Source organism: Varanus komodoensis, unplaced genomic scaffold (assembly GCF_004798865.1).
Source record: "Varanus komodoensis strain SLA01 unplaced genomic scaffold, ASM479886v1 scaffold21, whole genome shotgun sequence".
NCBI lineage: Eukaryota > Metazoa > Chordata > Lepidosauria > Squamata > Varanidae > Varanus > Varanus komodoensis.
Window position 1 is genome coordinate 10079271 of NW_025335589.1, and position 22864 is coordinate 10102134.

General features: G+C 42.6%; 1 protein-coding gene across 1 annotated transcript in view; it reads left to right on the forward strand.

The window, feature by feature from the left end:
- The window catches only part of LOC123023753, a 61212-nt gene extending 47176 nt beyond the window's left edge, over nt 1–14036 (forward strand). Inside the window, exons 19-20 of the mRNA XM_044430748.1 lie at nt 12211–12301; nt 13182–14036. Of these exons, the coding sequence (XP_044286683.1) occupies nt 12211–12301; nt 13182–13256 (166 nt within the window). The 3' untranslated portion in view covers nt 13257–14036. The remainder of the gene's footprint in view (nt 1–12210; nt 12302–13181) is intronic.
- Nucleotides 14037–22864: the final 8828 nt, after the last annotated feature.

Genomic DNA, 22864 nt, shown 5'->3' on the forward strand with positions numbered 1-22864 from the left:
CTTTCCCCCTTCCCCATAGATCTCTCCCCCCCACTCTCCTCCCCCCCCACACACACACACTTGCAACAAAAAGAAACTTAAGTGGAAGGGATATACTGTAACATTTGGTCTCACACTTGTGTGTGTGTGTACCCATGTACCAGTCACAAGAAGGACATGCATGATCAAACTGGTGAACAGGATAACCCTAATCCTAACCCAAGTCCTGGCTTCTCCCTTTCCCTTTCCCTTTCCAAATCTTCATGTCAGGAAGGGAGGGTACAGCATTTTGTACAGCATCTAGCACACTGTGAAACTCAGGGCACAATCTTATGCTTAATTTGATAGCAAAAAGTCTTAACAGCTCTCAGCATCCCTGAGGAATGCTGGAACATATGTAGGATTGCATCCTAAATAAATGTTTCATTACAATAGTAGTGGTAATTCAGATCTACAGCATTGCTGTATTGATACAACCTAGCTTAAAAATGCAAGCCATCTGTTATTCCTAGCATTGGATTATGTAGCTTTGTTGTTGTTAGAATACTATATGCAGTGAAGGTAAGCCGAGAAATAAGTGTGGAATGTTCTTAGGTTTTAAGTTTATGAAGGCTTTTAATTGTCAGCCCTTGAACTCGTGTTCTGAGAATATTACAGTCTGCTGTGGAATTTCTTGTAAAGCATGCAGTCCTTCTGCAGTTGTTTGTTTTGCTTCATTGTGTCTGTATCAACTAAGAAAATGTTCATGATTTTGTGGTCTTCAGATTCTATAGATTTATGTATGAAAGTACATTTTGGCTAGAGAATAGTTAAATGTCTCTCTGAGCCAAATGCTGAGTGCTACAGCTAGCATGCTGGCTTTTTTTGTGAACAGATTTCTTTATTGTTCTTATAAATGTCTGTTCAGGTAAAGTTGGGAAATTTGGGATAAATCAAATTTCTTGAATTAATCAAAATTTATATTGTGTTCCTTTTAATGATGTGATTAAAAATAATTATATGAACCAAGTGAAAAGCAACCACAAAGAAGAAAGAATGCTTCTGTGTACCCTTTAAGGATTAGAAGGAATTATACTCACATGTTTTAAGATTTGAAGGCTTCTTATTTGACTGTGACAATTGTATGCCTGTGGGAACAAAAACAAAAGCGAATAAGCTTCCTGTTGAAACAGAAAAGTACATTCAAGTATTTTTTACTTGTAATGTGAGCTGTAATATTGCATTCTTTACATGCTCTTTCATACTGGAAAAGAAAGTTATACAGATAGTGACCAAATTTGCATGTTATTTAATGCACTGCCTGCAAGATTAGTTAATCACTGGGTTGATATGCTAAAAACTTCTTATTGGAAGGAGCTCATACACAACACATGTCCCCCAAAAGATGAGCTAATCAGTAGTAACCATACTGACCCAATAAATGCTTTTTGGGGGTAGAAATAAGTATAAAATGTATATTTTTCATTCCTGTTCTGGTCTGGATTTCAAACAGCAATAACTGGGAGTAAGGCCCACTGAAGTAAGTGGGACTGTTTTTGAGTAGACATGTGAAAGATTGTGTTGTGAAAGTATAACCTTTGGTCTTGTAGCTTAAGAAATAAAATGGTGTGTACAGAGTTGACACATCTTGGTTTTGCCAAAGAGCTGAATTTCAATTTAGGAGATGACTGCTTTACAGATACATGGCTACAGAATGCACAGTTTAACTCTTTGCATGGTATTTAAAGCTTAATCACATAAAAGGACTCTTAACTGCAAATACTGTTGTGAGCCGCCCCGAGGCTTTGTTGTGATGGGGGTGGCATAAAAATGTTTTAAATAAATAAATAAAAGAATCTTGACCTAGATAGGAATTCCCAGGGGCTGCTTTGGCCTGTCCTGCAGAGGTTAACCACCTCTGGTATATTAAAAATATAGAAGAAGACACATTTTCTCCCTCTCTCATGTACTAGAACCTGGGGAAGCTGATTAGTGGGAAATTTAGGACAGACAAAAGAAAATACTTTGTTAGTGATCCTATGACAGCCTTACCAGAATAGACATGTGGACAAGGTTGGCATCGTATGGACAGAATATCTCTCACAGGGACTAAGCGTTATACCTGTGTCTCTGCTGTAGTGCCTTTGGTTGCTGGTGGGTTTTCTTTTTAGGTTGGTAAAAGTTTGTAAATAAGTACAAGCTTGCTATTCAGGCCCTGTGCGAGTGAAGTGTCACTCCATGATGGGTAATATATCATGATGATATGTTAGAATGGCTTTAGCTGGGACTATAAATGATAAGAGATTTTCTGTTGGCTTTTCTTTCTGTTTATCCTGTAATAGATGTTACCTGGGTGGCCACCTGTTTTTGTTTTACTTTGTTATGTGGGTATTTTAGTCTGAGAAATTCCTGATTCAGATCCTTAAGGTGTAAGTTGTTGTCTGAGTATGTGCAGAACTGACTGTTCTTCGTCGTGGCCTCTGTGCATCACACATGTGGATTCTGCGCCTGCGCAGTGCCTGTGGCCGGAAGATTGATAGCTAACGGTCTTGGCGGGAAAACTCCGCTCCCCTCCCCCCGAGCAGTATATATGGAGCGGAGTGTCCACCATTTTCCATTCTTTGCGACTGCCGTTCATTGTGCCTTGTGCCGCTTCGCTGTCGCTTAGATCATTACTTACCTCCTCTTGCTTGTTGGATTTTCTCCTTTTCTCGTACCAAGTTAGTATTCCCTTGTTCGTGTTACTCATTAGTACTTAGTTTCTTCATTTTTTCACTTCTCCTTGTTCCTATAAAAACAAAAAACAAACAACCAAAAATATTATCTACTCCCTCTATACTATCTTCTTCTTTTCTGCTTCTGTGATGGTGCAATGGGCGGCGTTCCGCAAGTGCGGGAAGTGTGGCTCCAAAATGTCCACTGCGGACCTGCATGACCTGTGCCTCCTTTGCCTGGGAGAGGGGCACAGGACAGATAAATGTGGCCACTGTTTGGCCTTCTCCAAACAGGCGAGGAAGAATCAGGAGAACCGCCTCCACAAACTCCTGTGGGACCAGGTTCTCCTCCAATTGGCCTGGCTGGTGGATAAGCCTCCCACAACTTTGGCTCCACTTGAGAGCCGTCCGACTTTGGCTGATCCGCCTCACCGCCCGGCCTCTTCCTCAACTGCTCCACCCTTCCGACGAAGGCGCTCCTACCATGGGCAATCAGCCTGTTTCCCCACCAAGGAAACAAAAGGAGAAGAGGAAGCACAGTGACCCAGGAAAGTTGCCTGTGCACAAGAAGACCAAAAAAGGATAAAGCCGGAAAGCCGATTAAAAAACCGAGGAATCCTGAGCATTCCAACCCCAGCGGCTTCTTTGATCCCGACTCCAATCGCAGTACCGGCCCCCTCGGTTCCAGCCATCCTGGTGGCTATGAGGGTCACTCAGCCGGGCTCCCCATGCCGGACTGGATCTGAACTACTCCAGGATCCACAACGCGGCTTGATTTCGGATGGCGAAATAAGAGATTCACCACCGAGAGCTCGGTCTCCAACACGTATGCTGCCTGTTCCTCTGGATACCGACATGGGCATGTCTACCCTGAGAAGCCGCAGGAGTCGTTCTTTGGATGCCAGATCCGATGACTGGTACCAGTCCTGGTACTCCTCCATTCCAAGATGGGAAGAATACCAGTCTGTCGGCTACTACCCAGTACGCAGAGGCTGATCTTCTCCGCCAGCTTCTCGGGATCATTTTCACTCTACACCTAGAGACGCCCTGAGGGCACCATCTGGAGAGAGCAGCAGATCGGAGTCGCCAGGAGATTCCTCGTCCAGTGTCCCACCTCCCTACTGGATGGTCTCAGACAAGTCCGAGGTTGACTCGACTTCATCAGATGTGGCGGTTACTTCGCAAGGCCCGGGATCGCCTGAAGAGCCGCACATCTCTTTCGCCTAACTGATGTCTAGGCTGGTGAAGTCACTTGAGATTGAAGCCCACCAACAACCGGGACCCAGTACCGACCGCTTTTACAATGTGGTCAGGGGCGAACAATCCACCTCCATCGCCCTGCCATTTATAACAACCCGGTGACAGGTGATGACCCAACTGTGGGACCTCCCGACTCATCCACAACCGACTTCACGCAGATATGAATCCATGTAGCAGGTTCGGGAAGGGGACATTCCATTCCACCTCCGTCAGCCCAAGCCGAACTCGGTCGTTGTGGAGTCTTCTCAGGGCCAGAAGGTACGGGGACACACCGCGCCTCGTGATAAGGAGGGAAGAAAAGTCGACTCCCTAGAACGTCGGGTCTATGCGGCCTCTGGGCTTGGCTTACAAATCTCAAACTATGAGGCGACTTTGGCACACTATCAATACTTCCTCATGCAGCACCTAGACATCATTGCCGCCTTCCCAGATAATCAAGGCGAGTTGGCGAGGGTTTTTGTAAAGGAAGCTATGCAAGTGGCAGTGCAGCAGGTTTCCACAGCCAGGCACCATGTTGATACAGACTCGAGGTCTCTTGTTGGTGCCATTTCTCTCCACAGACACGCCTGGTTGCGTAATTGCAACTTTCCAGAAGAAATGAAGCGGAGAATTGAAAAGATGCCCTTTGACGGGTCCGGTCTCTTCAATGCGAAGACCGATAGCAAATTAAAGAAGATCCATGAATCGAGGATGACGGCCCGTTGTATGGAACTACAGTCCCAGTCTCGACGTAAGTGGTCATGGACTCGTTCACAATACTGCCAACAATACCAGCCTCGACAGCAGCCACATCAACGCCAACAACGTCGTAGGCAGCAACCGTCCCAGCGCTTCCAGCAAAGCCGTCATCGCCTTGATGGGGGATAAACGCCAGCGCTGATGGGGTGGGTGAACCCTTCCTCTCCTCCTAACCTCACCCTTCCCCCTCTTATTCAGGGACCGGCTGAAAAGTCAGCTTCCCATTTGGGAATCCATTACATCTGATCGTTGGGTGTTATCCATCATTCAGCATGGATATCGAATAGAATTCGACGTTATTCCTCCATCGAGTCCCATCCGGTTTACTCCCAGCTCACCGGTGTTGCTGGAAGAGGTTCGCCAGCTCCTTTCCAAAGGAGCCATTTGTTGCTTATCTCTAACAGAAGGACTCCGCAGATTCTATTCCAGATATTTTACAGTCCCGAAACGGGACGGTGGTCTCTGACTGATATTGGACCTAAGAGATATTAACAAATTCATAACCGCAAAGAAATTTCGGATGACCACTCTTCAAAATATCTTACCGATGCTGAGGAGGGGGGATTGGTTCGCCTCGCTGGACTTGAGAGACGCCTATTTTCATATTTCAATCCATCCGTGTCATAGGCGTTTCCCCCATTTTGCTGTTGCATCTGAAATCTACGAATTCATGGTGCTTCCATTTGGACTGGCCACTGCCCCGAGGGTTTTTACGAAGTGTATGACCCCTGTGTGCGCGCACCTACGACTTCGAGGGGTCTAGATATACCCCTACCTTGATGACTGGTTGTTGGTTTCCCAAACCAGAGAAGCACTGTCTTTCACTATAAACGTTACCTGTTCCCTGCTACGGGATCTTGGATGTTGTATTAACCGCGAGAAATCCGCTCTTGTTCCTGCACAGGTGATCCATTTCATTAGAGCTCATCTGGATTCTGCGGTGACGAAGGCATTCCTCCCCCGGGACAGACAACGCACTCTCGCTTGACACATCTGTTGAATTCGAAGCCGAATCTGTCCCTGCATGTTCTGTCCAAAGGCTACTAGGGCATATGGCTGCATCCGTTGTGGTCATTCCGTATGCCAGGCTTCGGCCCCTCCAGCTTTTCTTCAACAAGGTTTTTCAGCCGCAAAGAGATTTACCCACAAAGCTGATCCATCTTCCGTCCTCAGTTCTTCAATCTCTAATATGGTGGACAGTGCCAGAAAACCTTTATATCGGGGTCCCATTCCAACCATGACGCCCGACGGCGACTCTCGGTACCAATGCATCTCTGCTTGGCTGGGGAGCTCTATGCTCCGGCCTACGCACTCAGGGCGCTTGGAATCGACAAGAGTCCAGGAATCATATCAACTTCCTGGAACTTCTAGCAGTTTACAAGGCTCTTCAGTCCTCCGAGGACGTTCTTCGCCATCGAGTCGTTCAGAGTACCTCAGACAACGTTGCTACAGTCTTTTATCTGAACAAGCAAGGAGGAACAAAGTTGCCAACGTTAGCACACCTAGCGATACAAATCTGGGAGTGGTGCATTCAGAGATGCATCTCCCTGATTGTGGTGCACCTCGCCAGTACGGACAATGTGGAAGCCGATTTCCTCAGCAGACACATGTCCACATCCCATGAATGGGAACTGGATCGCCGGACATGCGACCACCTTTTCCAGTGCTGGGGTCTTCCAGACATAGACCTATTCGCTACCCGGAGCAACCGGGTTTGCAAAGTTTTTTGTTCGAGAGCAGGAATCGGGCAGGTGTCATCCGGAGATGCCTTTATGATCCCATGGAACAATGTTCACTTTTACGCCTTTCCCCCGATTATCTTCATTATGAAGGTGATTTCGAAGATAATCCACGATGCGGCCACGGGAATATTGATAACCCCATGGTGACCACGCCAAGCATGGTTTTCGACACTACTTCACATTTCTCGAGGAGACTACCTTCAGCTTCCATCCATTCCGTCTCTCATTACCAGGGGAGAAGGCACAACTCGCCACCCAGATCTGACATCACTGAGGTTGACAGCCTGGCGAATTCGGTAGCAGTCCATTTCGACACGGTATCGACGTCATCCGCTGTCTCTGCGAATCCTGTCCCTGAACCCGATGTACCATGCCATGATTTGCACCCTTCTGCCTTCCCCATGTCTTCAATTCCGATGGCCGTTTCCTCGGCTTCGAGAGTTCTTCACCCAGGCATCCAGCAAATTCTCGATTCTGCGCTGAGGCCATCCACCCGGAAGTCCTATGTGGCTAAGTGGTGTAGATTTTCTGTCTTTGCTGAATCACAATCATTTCCCCCGCAGTCGGCATCTATAGATCATATTCTCCAGTTCCTGTTCAAACTCCACCAGTCTGGACTTAAGCCTTCCTCCATAAAGGTGTATACGGCTGCTGTCTCCTATTACCAGGGTGCTATCCAGGGCTCCTCCATTTTCTCTCAGCCGCTAATAAAGAGATTCCTTCAGGCTGTGTAGCCTAAAGGGGCTACATAGCCTTCATCAGGCAGTCAGACCGCTTATGCCCACTTGGAGTCTTTCTGTGGTGTTACAAGCGTTAACAAGACCTCCTTTTGAACCTTTGGCAACAAGTGATCTCCATCTTGTCTCTTGGAAAACTGCATTCCTTGTAGCAGTTACATCAGCATGGAGGGCTAGTGAGCTCTGTGCCCTTAGGGTGTACCCTCCATACTTGAACTTCCATAAGGAGAAGGTAGTTCTATGGATGGATCAAGCCTTTCTCCCCAAAGTGGCTACCTCCTTCCACATGGACCAGGAAGTGGTTTTACCTGCTTTCTTTCCATCTCCGTCGAATCCGATTGAGTGGTCATTACACACCCTTGATGTTCGACATTGCCTTGCCTTCTATAGATCAAGGACTGAGTCTATTCGGCACTCCAACAATCTGTTTGTGAAATATTCTGAATACAATCAAGGTTCTCCAGTCACTCCTCAGAGACTTTCTAAGTGGGTAGTACAAACCATTATTCTCTCTTATCAATTAGCTAAGTTGGACTTACCTACGTTCCCAAAAGGTCATCCTACTAGAGTTGTTGCTGCTTCTTCCGCCTTCGCGTCTGGCATCCCGATCGACACTGTCTGCAGAGCTGCTACATGGGCTGCCCCATGCACATTCGCAAAGCATTATCGACTGGATGTCCGTGCCAGACAGGACTGTTCCTTCGGCAGAGCCGTTCTTTCATCAATTCTTTGTTGATGACACCGCCCTCCTCCATTCAGGGTAAGCTTGTTAATCTACCCACATGTGTGATGCACAGAGGCTACGACGAAGAAAAGCAGGTTGCTTACCTGTAACTGATGTTCTTTGAGTGGCCATCTGTGCAGTCACACAACCCACCCGCCGGCCCTGCTCGGTGTCATTGGGTGGTGTTTCTTTCTCAGTACCATGTTATTCTTGTCCTCGGTACCTATACGGTATTTCTCGAACTTGTCGGCGTTGCTGACATCGTTCTGTTTATTGATTCCATTTTTCTCTAGAATTCAAACGTCCGGTCTTTCAAAGACTGGAAAATGGTGGACACTCTGCTCCATATATACTGCTCGGGGGGAGGGGAGGGGAGTTTTCTCACCAAGACCGTTAGCTATCACTCTTCCGGCCACAGGCACTGCGCAGGTGCAGAACCCACATGTGTGACTGCACAGATGGCCACTCGAAGAACAGGTAAGTGACCTGCTTTATTGTAGTGCTTGGTTGTAGTCAGTAGGTTTTGTGGTGTGTTCTGAGTAGAAGCTGGAAGCATGGTAGACAGCTTGTAACTGTCTGTAGGTTTCTGATACAGGGTGCTACTTATATGACCACTACGGGTTGAAGCTTTCTGAAGTGCTGATGAAACTTCAGTAGGGCCTTTTAATAATGCCGTCCATAAAATTCAGCTGATCATTTTCCAATGTAATATAGACTATCATTTTCTATCTGTGCCTTACTAAATTCTACCTTGAACAAACGGGTCAGTCTTTATGTAAACCAAAAATAGTCACAAATCAAGAATAGTAATGTTAAGGCCATATTACTATAAGATAACCATTCTTGAACAAAGGACTTTCAAAGACAAATATCAGCTCACTGGGTCTGCACAATCACAAGGTGGTTAACAAAGTATAATGGCTTGTTAACCACTGTGCACATGTTGGTTGTGCGCCAGCTGATTTGCATAATTAAGCTCACTGTCATGGCTTCCTGGGTTGGCTTCTTGGAGTGGTTAACAAGAACCCATGACCTGTTGTAGTGTTGTGGGCAGGTTTGTTAACCACCCAAACAAACCACTCTTGCAAAATTTGGGTGACACAAGAAGACAAAGAAGGACTTTGGTTGGCAGTCTGGCCCCTGTGGGTGCTACAACATGCTGAGGCTTATAAACTCAGTTTGGTACATCAGTTGTAACTAGATGTCTGTGAACCAAAGAGGCCATTCCTTTAACAGGTGGAACCAAGGTCCAGCAAAGGATCCACCTTGTAGAAGCAGGGAAGTCAATTTTCTTGTATTTCTCCTCCCATTGGTAGGAGCCTCAGGATGATTGTGCCTATGAAAGCAAACTCAGAATTATAGCCATTGTCTTCAAATAGGGCAAATGCCATTCATGGCTTTATAACATTAAGGTTTTTCTTTGAATACTGTTCCAACTAATAGCAGCAAGTAATTGAGAATGTGGGGAGCCTGTCTCTGCCTTTCTCCAGCCAAGCAGTTGAAGACAAAAGGTTCTAGCTACAGTCTTTTATTATGTGAAAGTGGGTAAGCCAAGTTATGTTTGTGATACAAAAAGATACTGCAGATGTAATACGTCTATTAGCAAAATATATCAAATTAGCAAGCCAGCTAATTAGAGGGATTACCATTCATATCAGGAAGTTGATTTGGAACTGAATTCCTCTACTTCCTTCATTACTTGAGTTAGTTCCAGTCTCACAGAAGTTCCTGCTGCTTGTTGACAAAGCAGCAGGAAAGGTGGACACTACTCAGCTGGTCTGTTCTCTTGAGCTGGTGTTGGATGATGGATCTGATGATGTTACATTCTTCCCTTTCTGTCCCTGTATGTTCAGCAGTGTCTCTCCTAGAACCAAATGTGGTCTGGTTCTCACTAGCTGCTTGGCTTATCTCAGAGCTTGCTGGCCTTGGAATCTGAGCTAGGAATTCTGTCTCTGCTGCTTTTTCCAGTTAATATTCAGCATCTGAGGTAACCACCTTGGAATGCTGCATTTGGGAAAAATGGGCCCACTCCCTAGAGAGAACATATTGCACTAATTTTCCAGGTTCTGCATTATCTTCCTCTTGGTTAGGTGTTATGCTAAACTTGACCTTTCAGTAGTGACCTTGAGGCTGCAGATTCCTTACAGTAGCCTGGGAATAAGCTGCTTTGCACTCAGTAGAGCTTACTTTTGGAGAGACATTTATGAGAGCTCTGCTGGGGGTTCCTTCTTGAATATTCTAGGGGGGTGGTGGTTATGCACTGTCAAGTCATTTTCAACTTAATGGCAACACTGTGAATGAGTGCTCTCTGATACGTTGTGACAGCTCTGCTCTGCTCAGCTCGTGTAAACTGAAGGCTGTGGCTACCTTTATGGGGTCAATCCATCTCATATTTGGTCTTCCCATTTTTCTTCTGCCTTCTTCTTTCCCTAGCATCACTGTCTTCTCCAATGAGTCTTGCCATCTCATGATGTGCATGAAATTTTGTCATTTTTACTTCAAGGGCACACCCAAGATGAACAGCCAGGGCAGTTATTGTTAGTAGTTCTCCATGGTTTATAGAACTGTTTCAACATAGAGGTCCAAACCTAAGCAGTTTCTTAAAATGTTGCAAGAGTCTCATGTTAAGACTTCCTTCTGATGACTAAGGTAAACAGAAAGAAGTTCCCATAGTTTGAAGTATTGTAATTCTGTAGATGTTAATGCTGATTCTTAAAAGGAATTCTTAGATGTTGTTTTCTAAGTTGAGGTTGGACCCAATGGTGTCATTCTGCTAGCAGAAGGGAAACTACTCGTAGAATTCTTCTTCCCTGTAGTCCCCTACCCCCCAGCAAGTTGGAAATAAACTACAAATTCAGTCACTATCATCTCGTACTTTGTTGGTTTTATGTGCATAGTCATTAAAAGAAATTAACTTTTATTATATAAATATGACTTAGTTCCTTGAAGGCATCTTCAGAAATTTCTATCTTTTCCTTTACTGATAGTCCAGTGTGACTTCCTACAATTACACTGGTTTACAAATTTTGGGAAATTATTGACCTCTGAGATAAAATGTGCTAATTCTTACATATTATGATTAGATGAATTAGAAAACATGATAAAAGGTGCTGGTTGGCTAAAGTTTTCAAGATATTTCACAATAAAGATTTATACATAGGCTAGTATATTTGCCGACAAGGTAGGGAGGTGTCTGATGATCATGATGTCTCGTAACTTCTCAACCAAGTACGGTAGAACAATGAAAGTGGTACCACATGGAAGGGTATAAATTTATCTTCCCTTCAAGACTAAAGATTATTATCTAACTGTCATTTATTGTTCTTTTATTGCAAGGTGCATTTGTCTAGGTCAGATTAACACATCATACAGTTACATCTGGTGGTTTGTGAAAGTGTCATTGCCTAACATTTCCAAGGAACAGTTGCATGATATTTTCCCTCAGAAGCCAAGATGCCTTGAAACTGTGTAAACAATGCAGATAACTTCTGCTACATTTGTGCCAAGGTTACATTGGAATCTCAAAAGTGCAGTATGACCGCAGTGGTAAAAAAGACATACCACCCATATTTTGGATGCAAAATATGGGCTCAGGACAAGAGTTGGGCCCCTCATTATTGTTGCATTCCATGTGCAACTTATCTGCGTCATTGGCTAAACAAGAAGAAGAGCTCCATGCCTTTTGCAGTCCCAATGGTGTGGAGGGAACCCACCAGTCATAGCAGCGACTGCTACTTTTGCATGGTTCCCCTAATTGCAAAAGGGATCTCAAGAAAGGAGAAGTGGGCCATGGAATATCTAAACATTCCACCTATACTGCGTCCTGTACCCCATGGTGAGGATTTGCCAATTCCAGATCCATCAGAATCCTACTCTCCAGACTCAGATGATGATAACAACAATGAGCGGGATGCAGTTGATCTGGGGCCATCGATGTCAGCGGACCCAAACCTGAAAATGTTACATGAAAAACCAATAAATGAATGGAAAGTTATGTTATTGGTATCAATAAAAAGATAAATTTATAATTATTGGTGTGGCACCATTTTCATTGCTGTATCACACTTTGCAGAAAAGGTATGGAGCATAATTGCACATCTCCCTCATAATTTTGAATTATTTTGATGCAATTTTGATCTGAAGCTGTATCTTGGAAACTGGATCCAATTAATACTTAGGACTTGATTTTCCTGTATTAGTGACCCAGTTCTGGTAAAATTTAGTTAACTTTCATTTCCGAGACTTTCTCCTTGTAGACCAGTGTTATCAGTGGAATCTTTTTTAAACCATTTGAAGTTTAAGTTGATGAAGCACGTATCTACAATGTATCTTTACAGGTACGTCTTGCCAGGAATCCATGGTTTAAACTTTGTTCTGAAGAACTCCCTTGGTGGTGGTGGTACAGCATCTCTGAGAAGTGACCCACAGGTAGGTATTTGATTCTGAAAAGGTTACGGTGTTGCAGCACAACATGAATTCTTGTGGCACTTTCAATCTTGTATGTACTGGAGACCACTTTATCCAGTATATGTTGTATGACAGATGAGTACAGAGCAGCCATCCACAACTTGCATCCTCTGGTTGAATTGGATTGCAGTATCCTCCAGCCAGCTAGGAGTTGTCATCCAAAAATAAATCTATAGGGTAAGGAAATGAACTCTAATCCACTAAAGTTTAAGTCACAAGAAACCTATTAGTCTTGAAATAGTTGTCTAGCTACTATTATCCTGTGATATCTGCTAAGGTGCCCCTTGCTTCCCCCTGCCTTCAGCATCTGCAAACATAGCTTCTGACAAAGGAATATAGAGTAAAAAGTTCTACCACCACTGGACAATATGGTATTTCATTCTGAACTTTATGCACTCCAGTAAATCTTATCTTTCACATGAACCACCTCTTCTTTAGCATCTCTTTTTATAGAGCCGGGGTGGGTGGCATGGCCCTCCAGATATTGCACTGCAATATCCATCATCCTTCAGCATTACCTATGCCTCCTAAGGTTGATGGGAGTCCCACAATATCTGGAGGACCACATTTTTCCAGTCCCTGGTATACAGACTTCTATCCTCAGCCCAAATTGTAGCCATAAGATAACTAAATGAGAAGTGCAGATTGAGAATAAGGCTAGTCTCCCCATCACAAGTAACTTGTAATTCACTGAAGGAAGTTGCATTTCAAATGCAGGGAGAGACTATTTAGTTGAAACACTTGTTTGTTTTCCTCTTGTATGTATAAGAAATTACCTTTGTTGCATAAAGCAGTGCTTGCAGATTTCTTTTCCTCCTCTTTTTTTTTTTTTTTTTTACAGGGCAAGGCATTTGGGCAGATGCTACTAGACTTCCAGATTAAAAATGTTCCAGATTTAAAATCCTTAATAGAATAATATCATTAGTCTCATCCAACTATGAAAACTTGCTAAATGAATATCAACTAGAAGTAAAGTCAAATATAAAGAAACCACTAAATGTGGTGGCGGCAATTACCAGTCTAAGGTTTAACTCCTAATGCACAGATAAGGGAATGTTCTGAGTAATGCCAGATTTGTTGCTTTGTAAGTGACTGGTATTTCCTGTCTAGTGCATTAGATGAAGAGCCTATTTGTTTCCTGTTAATATAATTAAGCAATAAATTATAGAGTACTTGGTGAGAGATAACCACTGTTCCCAAATAAAAACTTTGTCTACTGCTTTCTGGTACTGCAATAAAATTAGCAACATTGATTAATGTGGTACTATAGAACCTGCACTGTTAAAGCATCACTGTTTCAAAGCTGATTCTACTTTATAGGATTGAATAGGTGTTAATGTCTCTGTAGTATCTCTGATAACACTAGTTACTCGTGACAAATGTTATTTTTGTATTGTTTCATTGTCAAATGTACAGAAAAGTTTGGGTTTCTTTGTTCAGTCTTCAGTTTTTCATGGTTATGGAAATATACTTACTGGATTAGCACTGATTTAATTGAGGAACTCCTGGTATTGTTCTGAAGAACGAACTAAACTCTATTACTCTGTGGTTACTTCAGAATATTGCATCAGGGGCCTCAAATGATTGCAGTACCTAGCTAGTTGGGTCAGATGTAATACATATATTCAGTAAATGCATAGTAAGATAAATGATATGATTGTATGTAGCTAATAAAATATCACTGTAGATATCTCCAGATTGTGTTGGGGGTATTTTCTACTACTGAGTCAGTTTTCTGGTACAGAATGGAATAGTACAAGAACCTTCTCTATGCATTGAAAAATTATACAAGGTAAGAGGAAATTGAGAAATCAGGTGACATGCCAAGGCCCAGCTAAGAGAAGGCACAGCAGATTAAAAGAGCTATTTGAAGTTCAAGGGTTTGCACTTGCTACTGCAAAGTATCCTCATTTGTATCCATATGAAAGAAACACAGTAGTGTACTTCTACCAAATGCATTTATTATAAATTTTATACACGATGACTAAGAGCTTCTTTGCATACAAAGATGAGTTGTAAGCGGCATACAACCCATTGTTCTGCCAAGGTTGTTGCTTCCATTGTCTTTGCAGAGGGATTAGAGCAGCCTTCATCCAAGGTATTTTTCCAGGGGTATTCCTTTCTGCCTCTCTGTATGTTCCATTATACAGCAGAAGGTGGTGCTGTGGCATAGAGTAGAATTAAGAAAATACACTAGGTTTCTGTAGTGAATAATGGCACTGTCTAGGAAAATATCAGACTTCCATCCTCCTTTTTCACTACTCATTTCCTTTGGTTAGCAGACTACCTTGCCATATCACACCATGGGGAGGGACAAGCCTGAAATTTTGAAAACTGTAACCCCTTAATCCTCTTGAGAATACAGACCTATTTACTTTGTTTTTCTAATCCTGACTGCAAAACTTGAAGATCAATGTTGACAGTATAATCAGTTAAGAAGTTACTGTCCTTGGATGAGTACACATAGATTCATACAAATGACTACTAGAAGGATGAGAGAGATTTTGGACTTGGATTGCTTGTCCTACTTGTCCAAGCCATGCCTTAAGCTTTACTAGGGATGGTTCAAATATTAGCTAGGAGTCTAAACTTAAAAAGATTTTTTTGTAAGAACGGGTATATATAATTATACCCTAACGTGTTTTTATTGCATTTAGTAGTGCTTGTAAAAATGAAATGTTTGAACTATAGTAACTTTACCAGAAACTTGCAGGCACATGCCAGCTCTAATTTGCTACTTATAATGAAGGGTTGTGTATGAATACTTTGCACCCTGGATCTGTCTCCACTTGACAATTGCTAAATCCTTATAAAGAAAATTAATGGCAAAGAAGACTTCAAAAGCACAGGATTGAATCCAAGATTGCAAACAGATTTTCCACAGTAGTCGTTCCTGAAACATAGCTCAGGCCCTTATCAAAATTAAATATTGTCATGTTGATCAGCCTTTGGAATTGCTCTAAAGCATTTTTATGGGACTCCTATAGGACTACAGTATAGAGTGCATTGGGGTATAGTTGTATTATTGCCTACCATTCTGCACTTTTACCATTAAATAAAAATTGAACAACATTTGTGGATTTGTCATTTCTCCTTTTTCACCTTCCATTACCTCTGCTTATTTTCTCTAGACTCATCATAATATAATGATGTCCCAAGAGGCACTAATCTAGTCTACCCTGACTGCAACTCATCATATACAGCCAAAGAACCAAAAGAAGGCAATTTTCTTTTACAAACAGACCCATTTTTTATGGGCACTTTCAGCTGGATGGCTTCTATTGTCACCAATCATTGTACTTCCACTGTGAAATACAAGCAGAAAATCCTTGTACTGCCATGCTGTTGGGGAACTCACTATTACATACTCCAGCCTTCTATTGCACCAGTAAGCAGAGATGCTGCCAAAACCCTTCTCCCGCATTCTTTGTGTCATGGCAATTGTTCATTTCTTTCCCAGAATTTCTTGATTTAGGTAGTCGGATGGTTCGCTGCTTCATCTTTAGCCCAAGTGCCCATCACCGTGATTTGGAACAGATCTGTGTGTTCTGGGTTGTAAAAGGTTACAACTTTTCCCACAACACACACAATCAGATTTTACCCTGACATTCCATACCACCTGCAAGTATGGTGTCACAAAAGGTATCTATTCTAGTAATTTCTTCTTTAAAAAACCTTTGCAGGGTGTGAAATTTCAGTGTAGAGAGAGGTTTAACTTCTGTTCTCAAAATGCCATGGTTCTCATACAAATTGAGTTTTGTGCACTTAACACAGGAATAAAAGCCCTTAGGTCTTTCAGATCTGAAGAAACACAGACCTATGCAAATATTACTGGTAGTATCACAGGCACTACCTTTTTTGTTGCTAAAAGGGTCTCTGTGTGTGGTGGGTGGGATGAAGGAAAAAGTAGGAACAGCAGAGAGAATCCATTTCCCAGGCAAGAGAAAAATTGATCTGTCTAGCCATCCTAAAGCCATGAAAAAATGCCCCTGATAACATCACTTTACACATCTACTCTCCATAAAGCACCACAAGATCGTGAAATAAGGGCATCATGCGACTTTCTTGTAGGATAATCAGTAAACCAGGAAATAATAAACAGATTTTCTTCAGTGTAAGAAAACATGAGGCTAACGGTGAGGATGGGGGGAAACATGGAATGATTGCAGACGTGGGCAGCCTAAAAACACCAGCTGGCAAGGCACGCTGATAACACCTGAACACCTATCTGGAAGAACTCATAATTTAAATCCGTACCCAGTTTTCATTCTGGATCAAGTTTGATTCATGGATGGGAAATTATCAGAATAGTCAGCTTTATTTAGTAAGTATTTCTGTAATAAACAGAAGACTAGTTCATGTTCTGATTACATCATCCAGAGCTACATGTAGTGTAAACAGGATTGTAATGACACATTTGCACTGTGTTGTCACTTGGCAAGTAAACAAAAGTTTAAATAAGTATTTTCTTTTAAAGTGGACTAACTGCCATGGACAGTATTATGCATCTCGTTTGAAGTTCCTCCTCTCCTAATTGTAGCCTAATTGAAAAAAGGAGTTGCTTGTTCTCTTCAAATTGGTGAAGCTACAGCAAATTCCACATAATGTGTTATTTGGCTGTGAGTCCTATACCAAATTGTCCATGTATCATACTCTCCACACCAAAAAGCAGATTAAGAATAAACATGGTCTTGTTATTTGTGAGTTTAACTTTAGCAAAGGCCAGAAAACTCATTTCCTGTGTGGAATGAAAAGTTCCTAGTAGCCTGTTCTTTAAGCCAATGAGTCATGTAGCATCTCCTAACATGTATCCCTCACAAATCTGGGTGAGTACAGACTTGCTTTTATAGGTTCACTGAGTGCATAGCATGTTTGGGAAGATGTTTACCTTAAAAAGAAATTACAGAATAGTGGTCCATAAGTTACAACATGTGATTAGGCAATGATTTAGCAATCAAAATTCAAACGTCAGTTGCTAGGAATGGATTATCTTCTGCCAGGTTTACAGATCTAATTGTTACAGTGATTATGTGTATTGAATTTTGTATAGTACAGTGTTTCTTAATTTTTCCCAGTTCAGAATGAAATTTTTATCAATTCACAGGAAACAGACAAAACAATGGAAAATATTTAGAAAATAGAAATAGTTCATTTTGGTAAGTTTATCCAGCTCATTTTGAGAGTATTGTGCTTTTCTTTTGTCTTTCCTTTGAGGACTAGCTTCTTACCTATTATAAAACCGTAGAATAATAGAGCTGGAGAGGGCATGTTTTGTCTTTTCAAGGAAGTATAGGCAGAATTATATCATACTTAAAGCATGTTAAAACTGATCTGGCACAGCACCTGCGCAAACCTTTTTTTCCTCATTCCTTTCATTCTATTTTCTTCAATGTTTGAAATACATCTTTAATGTCTGTTATCAACAGCATAGAGGCAATGGCAGAGAGAGCTGAATATACATTTTAATCATTTTGAGCTGGCCTGGCAATTGGTATTGCCTTGCATTATTTCCATGCTGCTGCCACCCCAGTCCCCAGATGTTTCAGCCAGCCTTGCTCATGAACTGTTGAAAGAGGTAAAACTATTAGTTGTTTCACCACCTTGCTAGCAGAAGTGGCAAAAAAGAAAAATGTTGGCCTTTCTTACATTCCTTTTGAGATTCACCAAAGCAATCCTGGCTTCTGGCTAAAACCTCAAATCTCTTCTCTGCTTTCATGGTGTACTTCTCTGGGCTTATTTGTAATGTACCCCTGATATTTGGAGGGGATTAAGGCATAAATGCCATTTGAAAAGAAAACAAAGGTCTCTGTTTAAACAAGAAGAGACAGTTTGGAAATGTCTTTTTGCACCTACTAAGAATCTATGCTTTCTCTCTATGTGATCTCTAGCTGGGAAGTCCTCTGAGAATGCTAAAGTAAGTCCTACATGTTTTTGTTTTTGCTGTTTCTGAGGAGAGGTGCTTTCCAAAGTGCTCTGAGCACTACCAACTGGAAGGCAGTACACAACTATTCTGTTTTGTTTTTTACATTAACAAATTTTCTGTAGTAGGAAAAAAAGAAAAGTGCAGAACCACTGGAGGTTTATGAGTGAAAGTTACAACAGTGGGACCCTGATGAAATTCCATGAATGAAACAAGGCAAAGACACACAAAAAAATTGGCTAGAAGCACTTTGACCAGATAAAACTTAAAAGGGAAACAGAATAAACTGTAGTATTTCCAGAGTTTTGTATCTGTAAGAAACAAATGGATTTATTTTACTTAATGTATGAATCCCCTGTTCTGGAATAGAGTGGAACATGGAGCCAGTATCCTGAATCCTTCCAGACTGTTCTGGAAAAGTTACTCTTTAGGACATTGCAGCATTTGTTGCAGCATTTGTTAAAACAATCTCATCTTTAACACACTGTGTTAACAATCCCCAAATGTAATGTGATAACTTTGTAAGGATGGAAGCATTCCCTTGCTCTGTTAGACCAGCATTCAATAAGACTGAACTAACACAGACTTGAAAATAAGGTGTATTTGCATAAACAGAACAGGTGGAAATTAAGGCAACTTTCCATGAGCTACACTATAGAGAGCATTCCAGTTTCCTTTTCCTTTCCTTATGATATTTGAAAATACATTTACAACAGCTGCTTCGGACATAGATTTCTGCAAAGAACTAATTCATTCCTCCAGTGGTATATGTAGAAGGTGCTGAATCACTCTTCGCTGATGCCCTTACACAAATACCCAAAGGTGCTTTGAAGGATATACTGCTGCCCAGCACTAGTTGTGATGTTTATTCTGTAGTATTGAAAATAGGAAGAACTCTGATTTCAACATTTTTTATTGTTTTCTACACTCTAAACAAATAATTATTTCAAAGACTTCACACATACTGAGTTCAAAATCTTATTCTCTCTACAGTTACTATATATTTCAGCCCTAATTGAGATTCCATTTCTCTAACCAATGATAAAGTCCCATGTCTGATAATAGCATGTATCTTCTTTTTCCTTAAGAGATAAAGTCAGTCTGTCCATTTCTGCACAGTCCAATATCTTCTTTAAAATCTTCAGTCGGTAACTCTTGATTCCTCCAATATTGTGCAAATACAATCCTCACCACTGTGATTACATGTGAAGTCAAATATATACTTTATTGAAGTTGTCAGGGAGAATGCCTAACAAAAGTATTTCTGGTTTAAATATTACAGGTCTCTGTAACATTTCTCCAAGCCATCTATGTATTTTAACCCAGTATTTTTTTGCTTTATCACAAGTCCACCACATATGGTAAAAGGTACCATGCTTTTGTTTACATTTCCAACACTGAAAATAGGAAGAATTCATCATCTCATCCAGTTAGCTGATCTAAAGTATAAATTATACTATCAACCCAATTCTTCCACAGAAAGGCTGCTTCACTTTTTGCAAATCCCCATAAAGTGAAATTAGCAAGAGAATAAGGGTCAAACTGCAGCTGAGGAGACATTTTATGCCATGTTTTTCTGCCACTAAAATTGTGGGCAGAACAATTTCTTTTAAATGTACCTAGGTCGTAATGCCATGCAGCTGAAAAGAGGAGTCCAACATGCACAGAAAGCCATTTTATATTTGATCTGTTTGTGCAGATTTCCTTGAATTTGTCTGCTCTAATTGTATACACTAAAGATTCCAGATGCAAATCAAATAGCAAACACTTATATTAGTACCCCCAAAATATAACATGAGAACTTCTCATAAGCACAGAAGTATTCCCTTGCTCTGAGTTCAGGATGCTAACTTTTAATGTTGCAATATAATACACATTTACCTGAGGGTAAGTGCCATTAAACTCAGTGGGACTTACTTCTGGTAGACACACATAGGAAGGCACTGTAAGAGGCAGCTGCCACAGTGAGAAGCTCATAAGCAGAACCTGTGTACTTGTACTATAATTTGTGAGTTTTAATGTCAAATATTCAGGGTATTCCAGTCACTCATTCTTGAAGCTAAACATGCCCAGGTCTTTCAATTTTGGCTCAAAGGGCTTTGTTTCTAGTTCCTGGATCATCCTTCTTGCCCTCTTCTGATCCCTTTCCAGCTTGTCTGCATCTTTCTTAAACGGTGGTGCCCAGAACTGGTCACATTACTCCAGATGAGGTATAACCAGTGCTGAATAAAGGGGAACTAGAATTACTTCATGTGATTTTGAAGTAATACTTCTATGAATGCAGCCAAAATAGCATTTGCCCCTTTTGCAGCCACATCAATTATTCATCCTTGCAAAGATTATGAATACTAGCCAAATTTTGCTAAAAGATGCTATCAAACTTGTGCAGCTGGAGGAGAATACCAGCTAGAAGTGAAGTGTTTGGTCCAAGAGATGCCTTCCAGGATTTCTGACAGCAACACTATGTAGGATGCTGTGTAGGAGAACTGCCAGCAGTTGCATCTGTATGCTCTGCTAGTTGAATCCTGATAACATTGGCAACATATCAGGACATCCTGAGGCGCCATTGCACTTTCCCCACTGCTGCCACCCCACACGTGCTACAAGCCCTTATATCTGCCTATCCCAACCTGGCACTCTCTAGTCCAGTTGTAGTTGGACTACAACTTCGATAATGTTCAGCTGGTGTTGCCTTCATGGGAGTTGTAGTATGATCTGGCAGGCACAGGTGCAGTTTTACGGCCTGTTTTGGCTGGCTGGGAATAGAAAGGAATCCAGATCAGTTTGTTTCATGATCTGCTTTTGGGGGCTGCAGTAAAAATGTTGTCTTGCGATTCAGTTTTTCCATCCAGGAATGGCTGGTGACTCCTGTATCTGCAGGGCTCCATATTCATTGCAGCTTCATTCTGAGCTCTTGAGGAGCTATAGATGGTGCTTAACTCCATTTCCAAAACAAGTTCACCACTATGGAACACCATGGAGCACTGCCTTAAGCATGATCAAAGATGTAATGGGTAAGAGCTGGGAGCCAGAGTGGTGGAGTGGTTAAGAGTGTGGGACAGGGACTCAGGCAGCCTGGCTTCTAGTCCCTGCTGGGCCATGGAACCAACTGGGTGACTTTGGGCCAGTCACAGACTCTCAGCCCAACCTACCCTACAGGGTTGTTGTTGCTGGGATAAGATTGAGGAGGAGGAGAATCATGTAAGCCGATTTGAGTTCCTTGAAAGGAAAAAAGGAAAATAGCTGTAACAAACAAATAAACAAGGAGCCTCACTGGCATCGGAGTCACCGTGCATTCAACAGTCTTTCTTCGATACATTCCTTTCTCCTGCAGCAGTCAAATGATCTTATTCAAGCAGAAGATGCAGGATTAACTGCGCCTCTTACAGTGCGAATCGGGTTTGGTTCTTTGAGCTGTATTTTAAAACGGGCGTCGCGGGCCGCCCAGAGGACGCGCGCCCTGGTGAAGGCGATGAAAAAGGAGCCCCTTGCAAGCCCGCTCTGAGCGCCGAGCGGGCGGGGAGGCCCCGCCCCTTTGCCTTGGCCCCGCCCCTTCTCCTTTCAGGTTGGTTGGCAGCGGGACCTTTTCGCTTTCTCCTGCTCAATGGCCGCATCGGCAGTGCTGGTGAACTAACCAAAACTGAGGCAGGCAGGCAGGCAGGCAGGCGGGCGGGCGGGCAAGGCAGGCACAAAAGCAGTAATCTGTCGAGCCTGTGAACCGAGGGTGGTGCTGCGGAGTAGCCCCCTCTCTTCCAGGCTCTAAAGCTCGGTCGATTTCCAGGTAAGATTACTTCCCCTGCCATCAATCAACCTTGGCAGTTCCCGGGGAAGCTGGGTGGGGGGTGGAGCGGGTGCTTAGTTTGGCTCCCGAAACACGGGCGCCTCTGTCGGGGTGGGGGCGCTTGACTGACGGGAGGAGGTGCTCCTTTGTGCGGCTTTGTTGCTGCGGGTTGATCCCTTTGCATCACCGTGGAGAGCCCGAAAGCAGGCTACACCAAGTCTGAGCCATGTACGGGCTTCCCTTTGCCACGTTTCCTTCGCTCTCCTAGCTGGCAGGTTTCAGGGCACGTTACTAGGTGCGGGAAGGGCTGCAGGGCTCCTTTATTCTCCCCTTCCTGCCTCTTCTCGAAGGATTTGCTGTTTAGATGAAGCAGCAGATTAAACCGATCCGACCTATATTAATTCTCTTTTTAAGAGATATGATAGTTTTTTTGGAGACATCGAAGGGCAGAGCTCTTTGCTCTCCTCTCTGACACTTCTTGATCCCCTGCATTCGTTCGCATGTTTATTCTATGGAATCTGCAAGGATCTTCAGGCCAGTTTCGGGGGGGTACAGACTGTGACAATGATACTTTTTGGGGGGGATGGGACAGGGAAGAGGCTTCATAAGAAAAAAAAATCAGTTCGTTATGCATATGCTGCTTCTCTCAAAAGTGAGTAAGAGATATGTTTCAGTTCTGGGAAACTGAATCTCTTGAATCTCTTCCCAGACTTTAACCAGACAGAAAAGGCATTCAACAAAAACTTTGTATACCAGTGTTGCATAGGAAAGTTGCTGACTTACTTGAGGAGTGTGCCGTAACTTCAGCTATGAACCCTCCAGC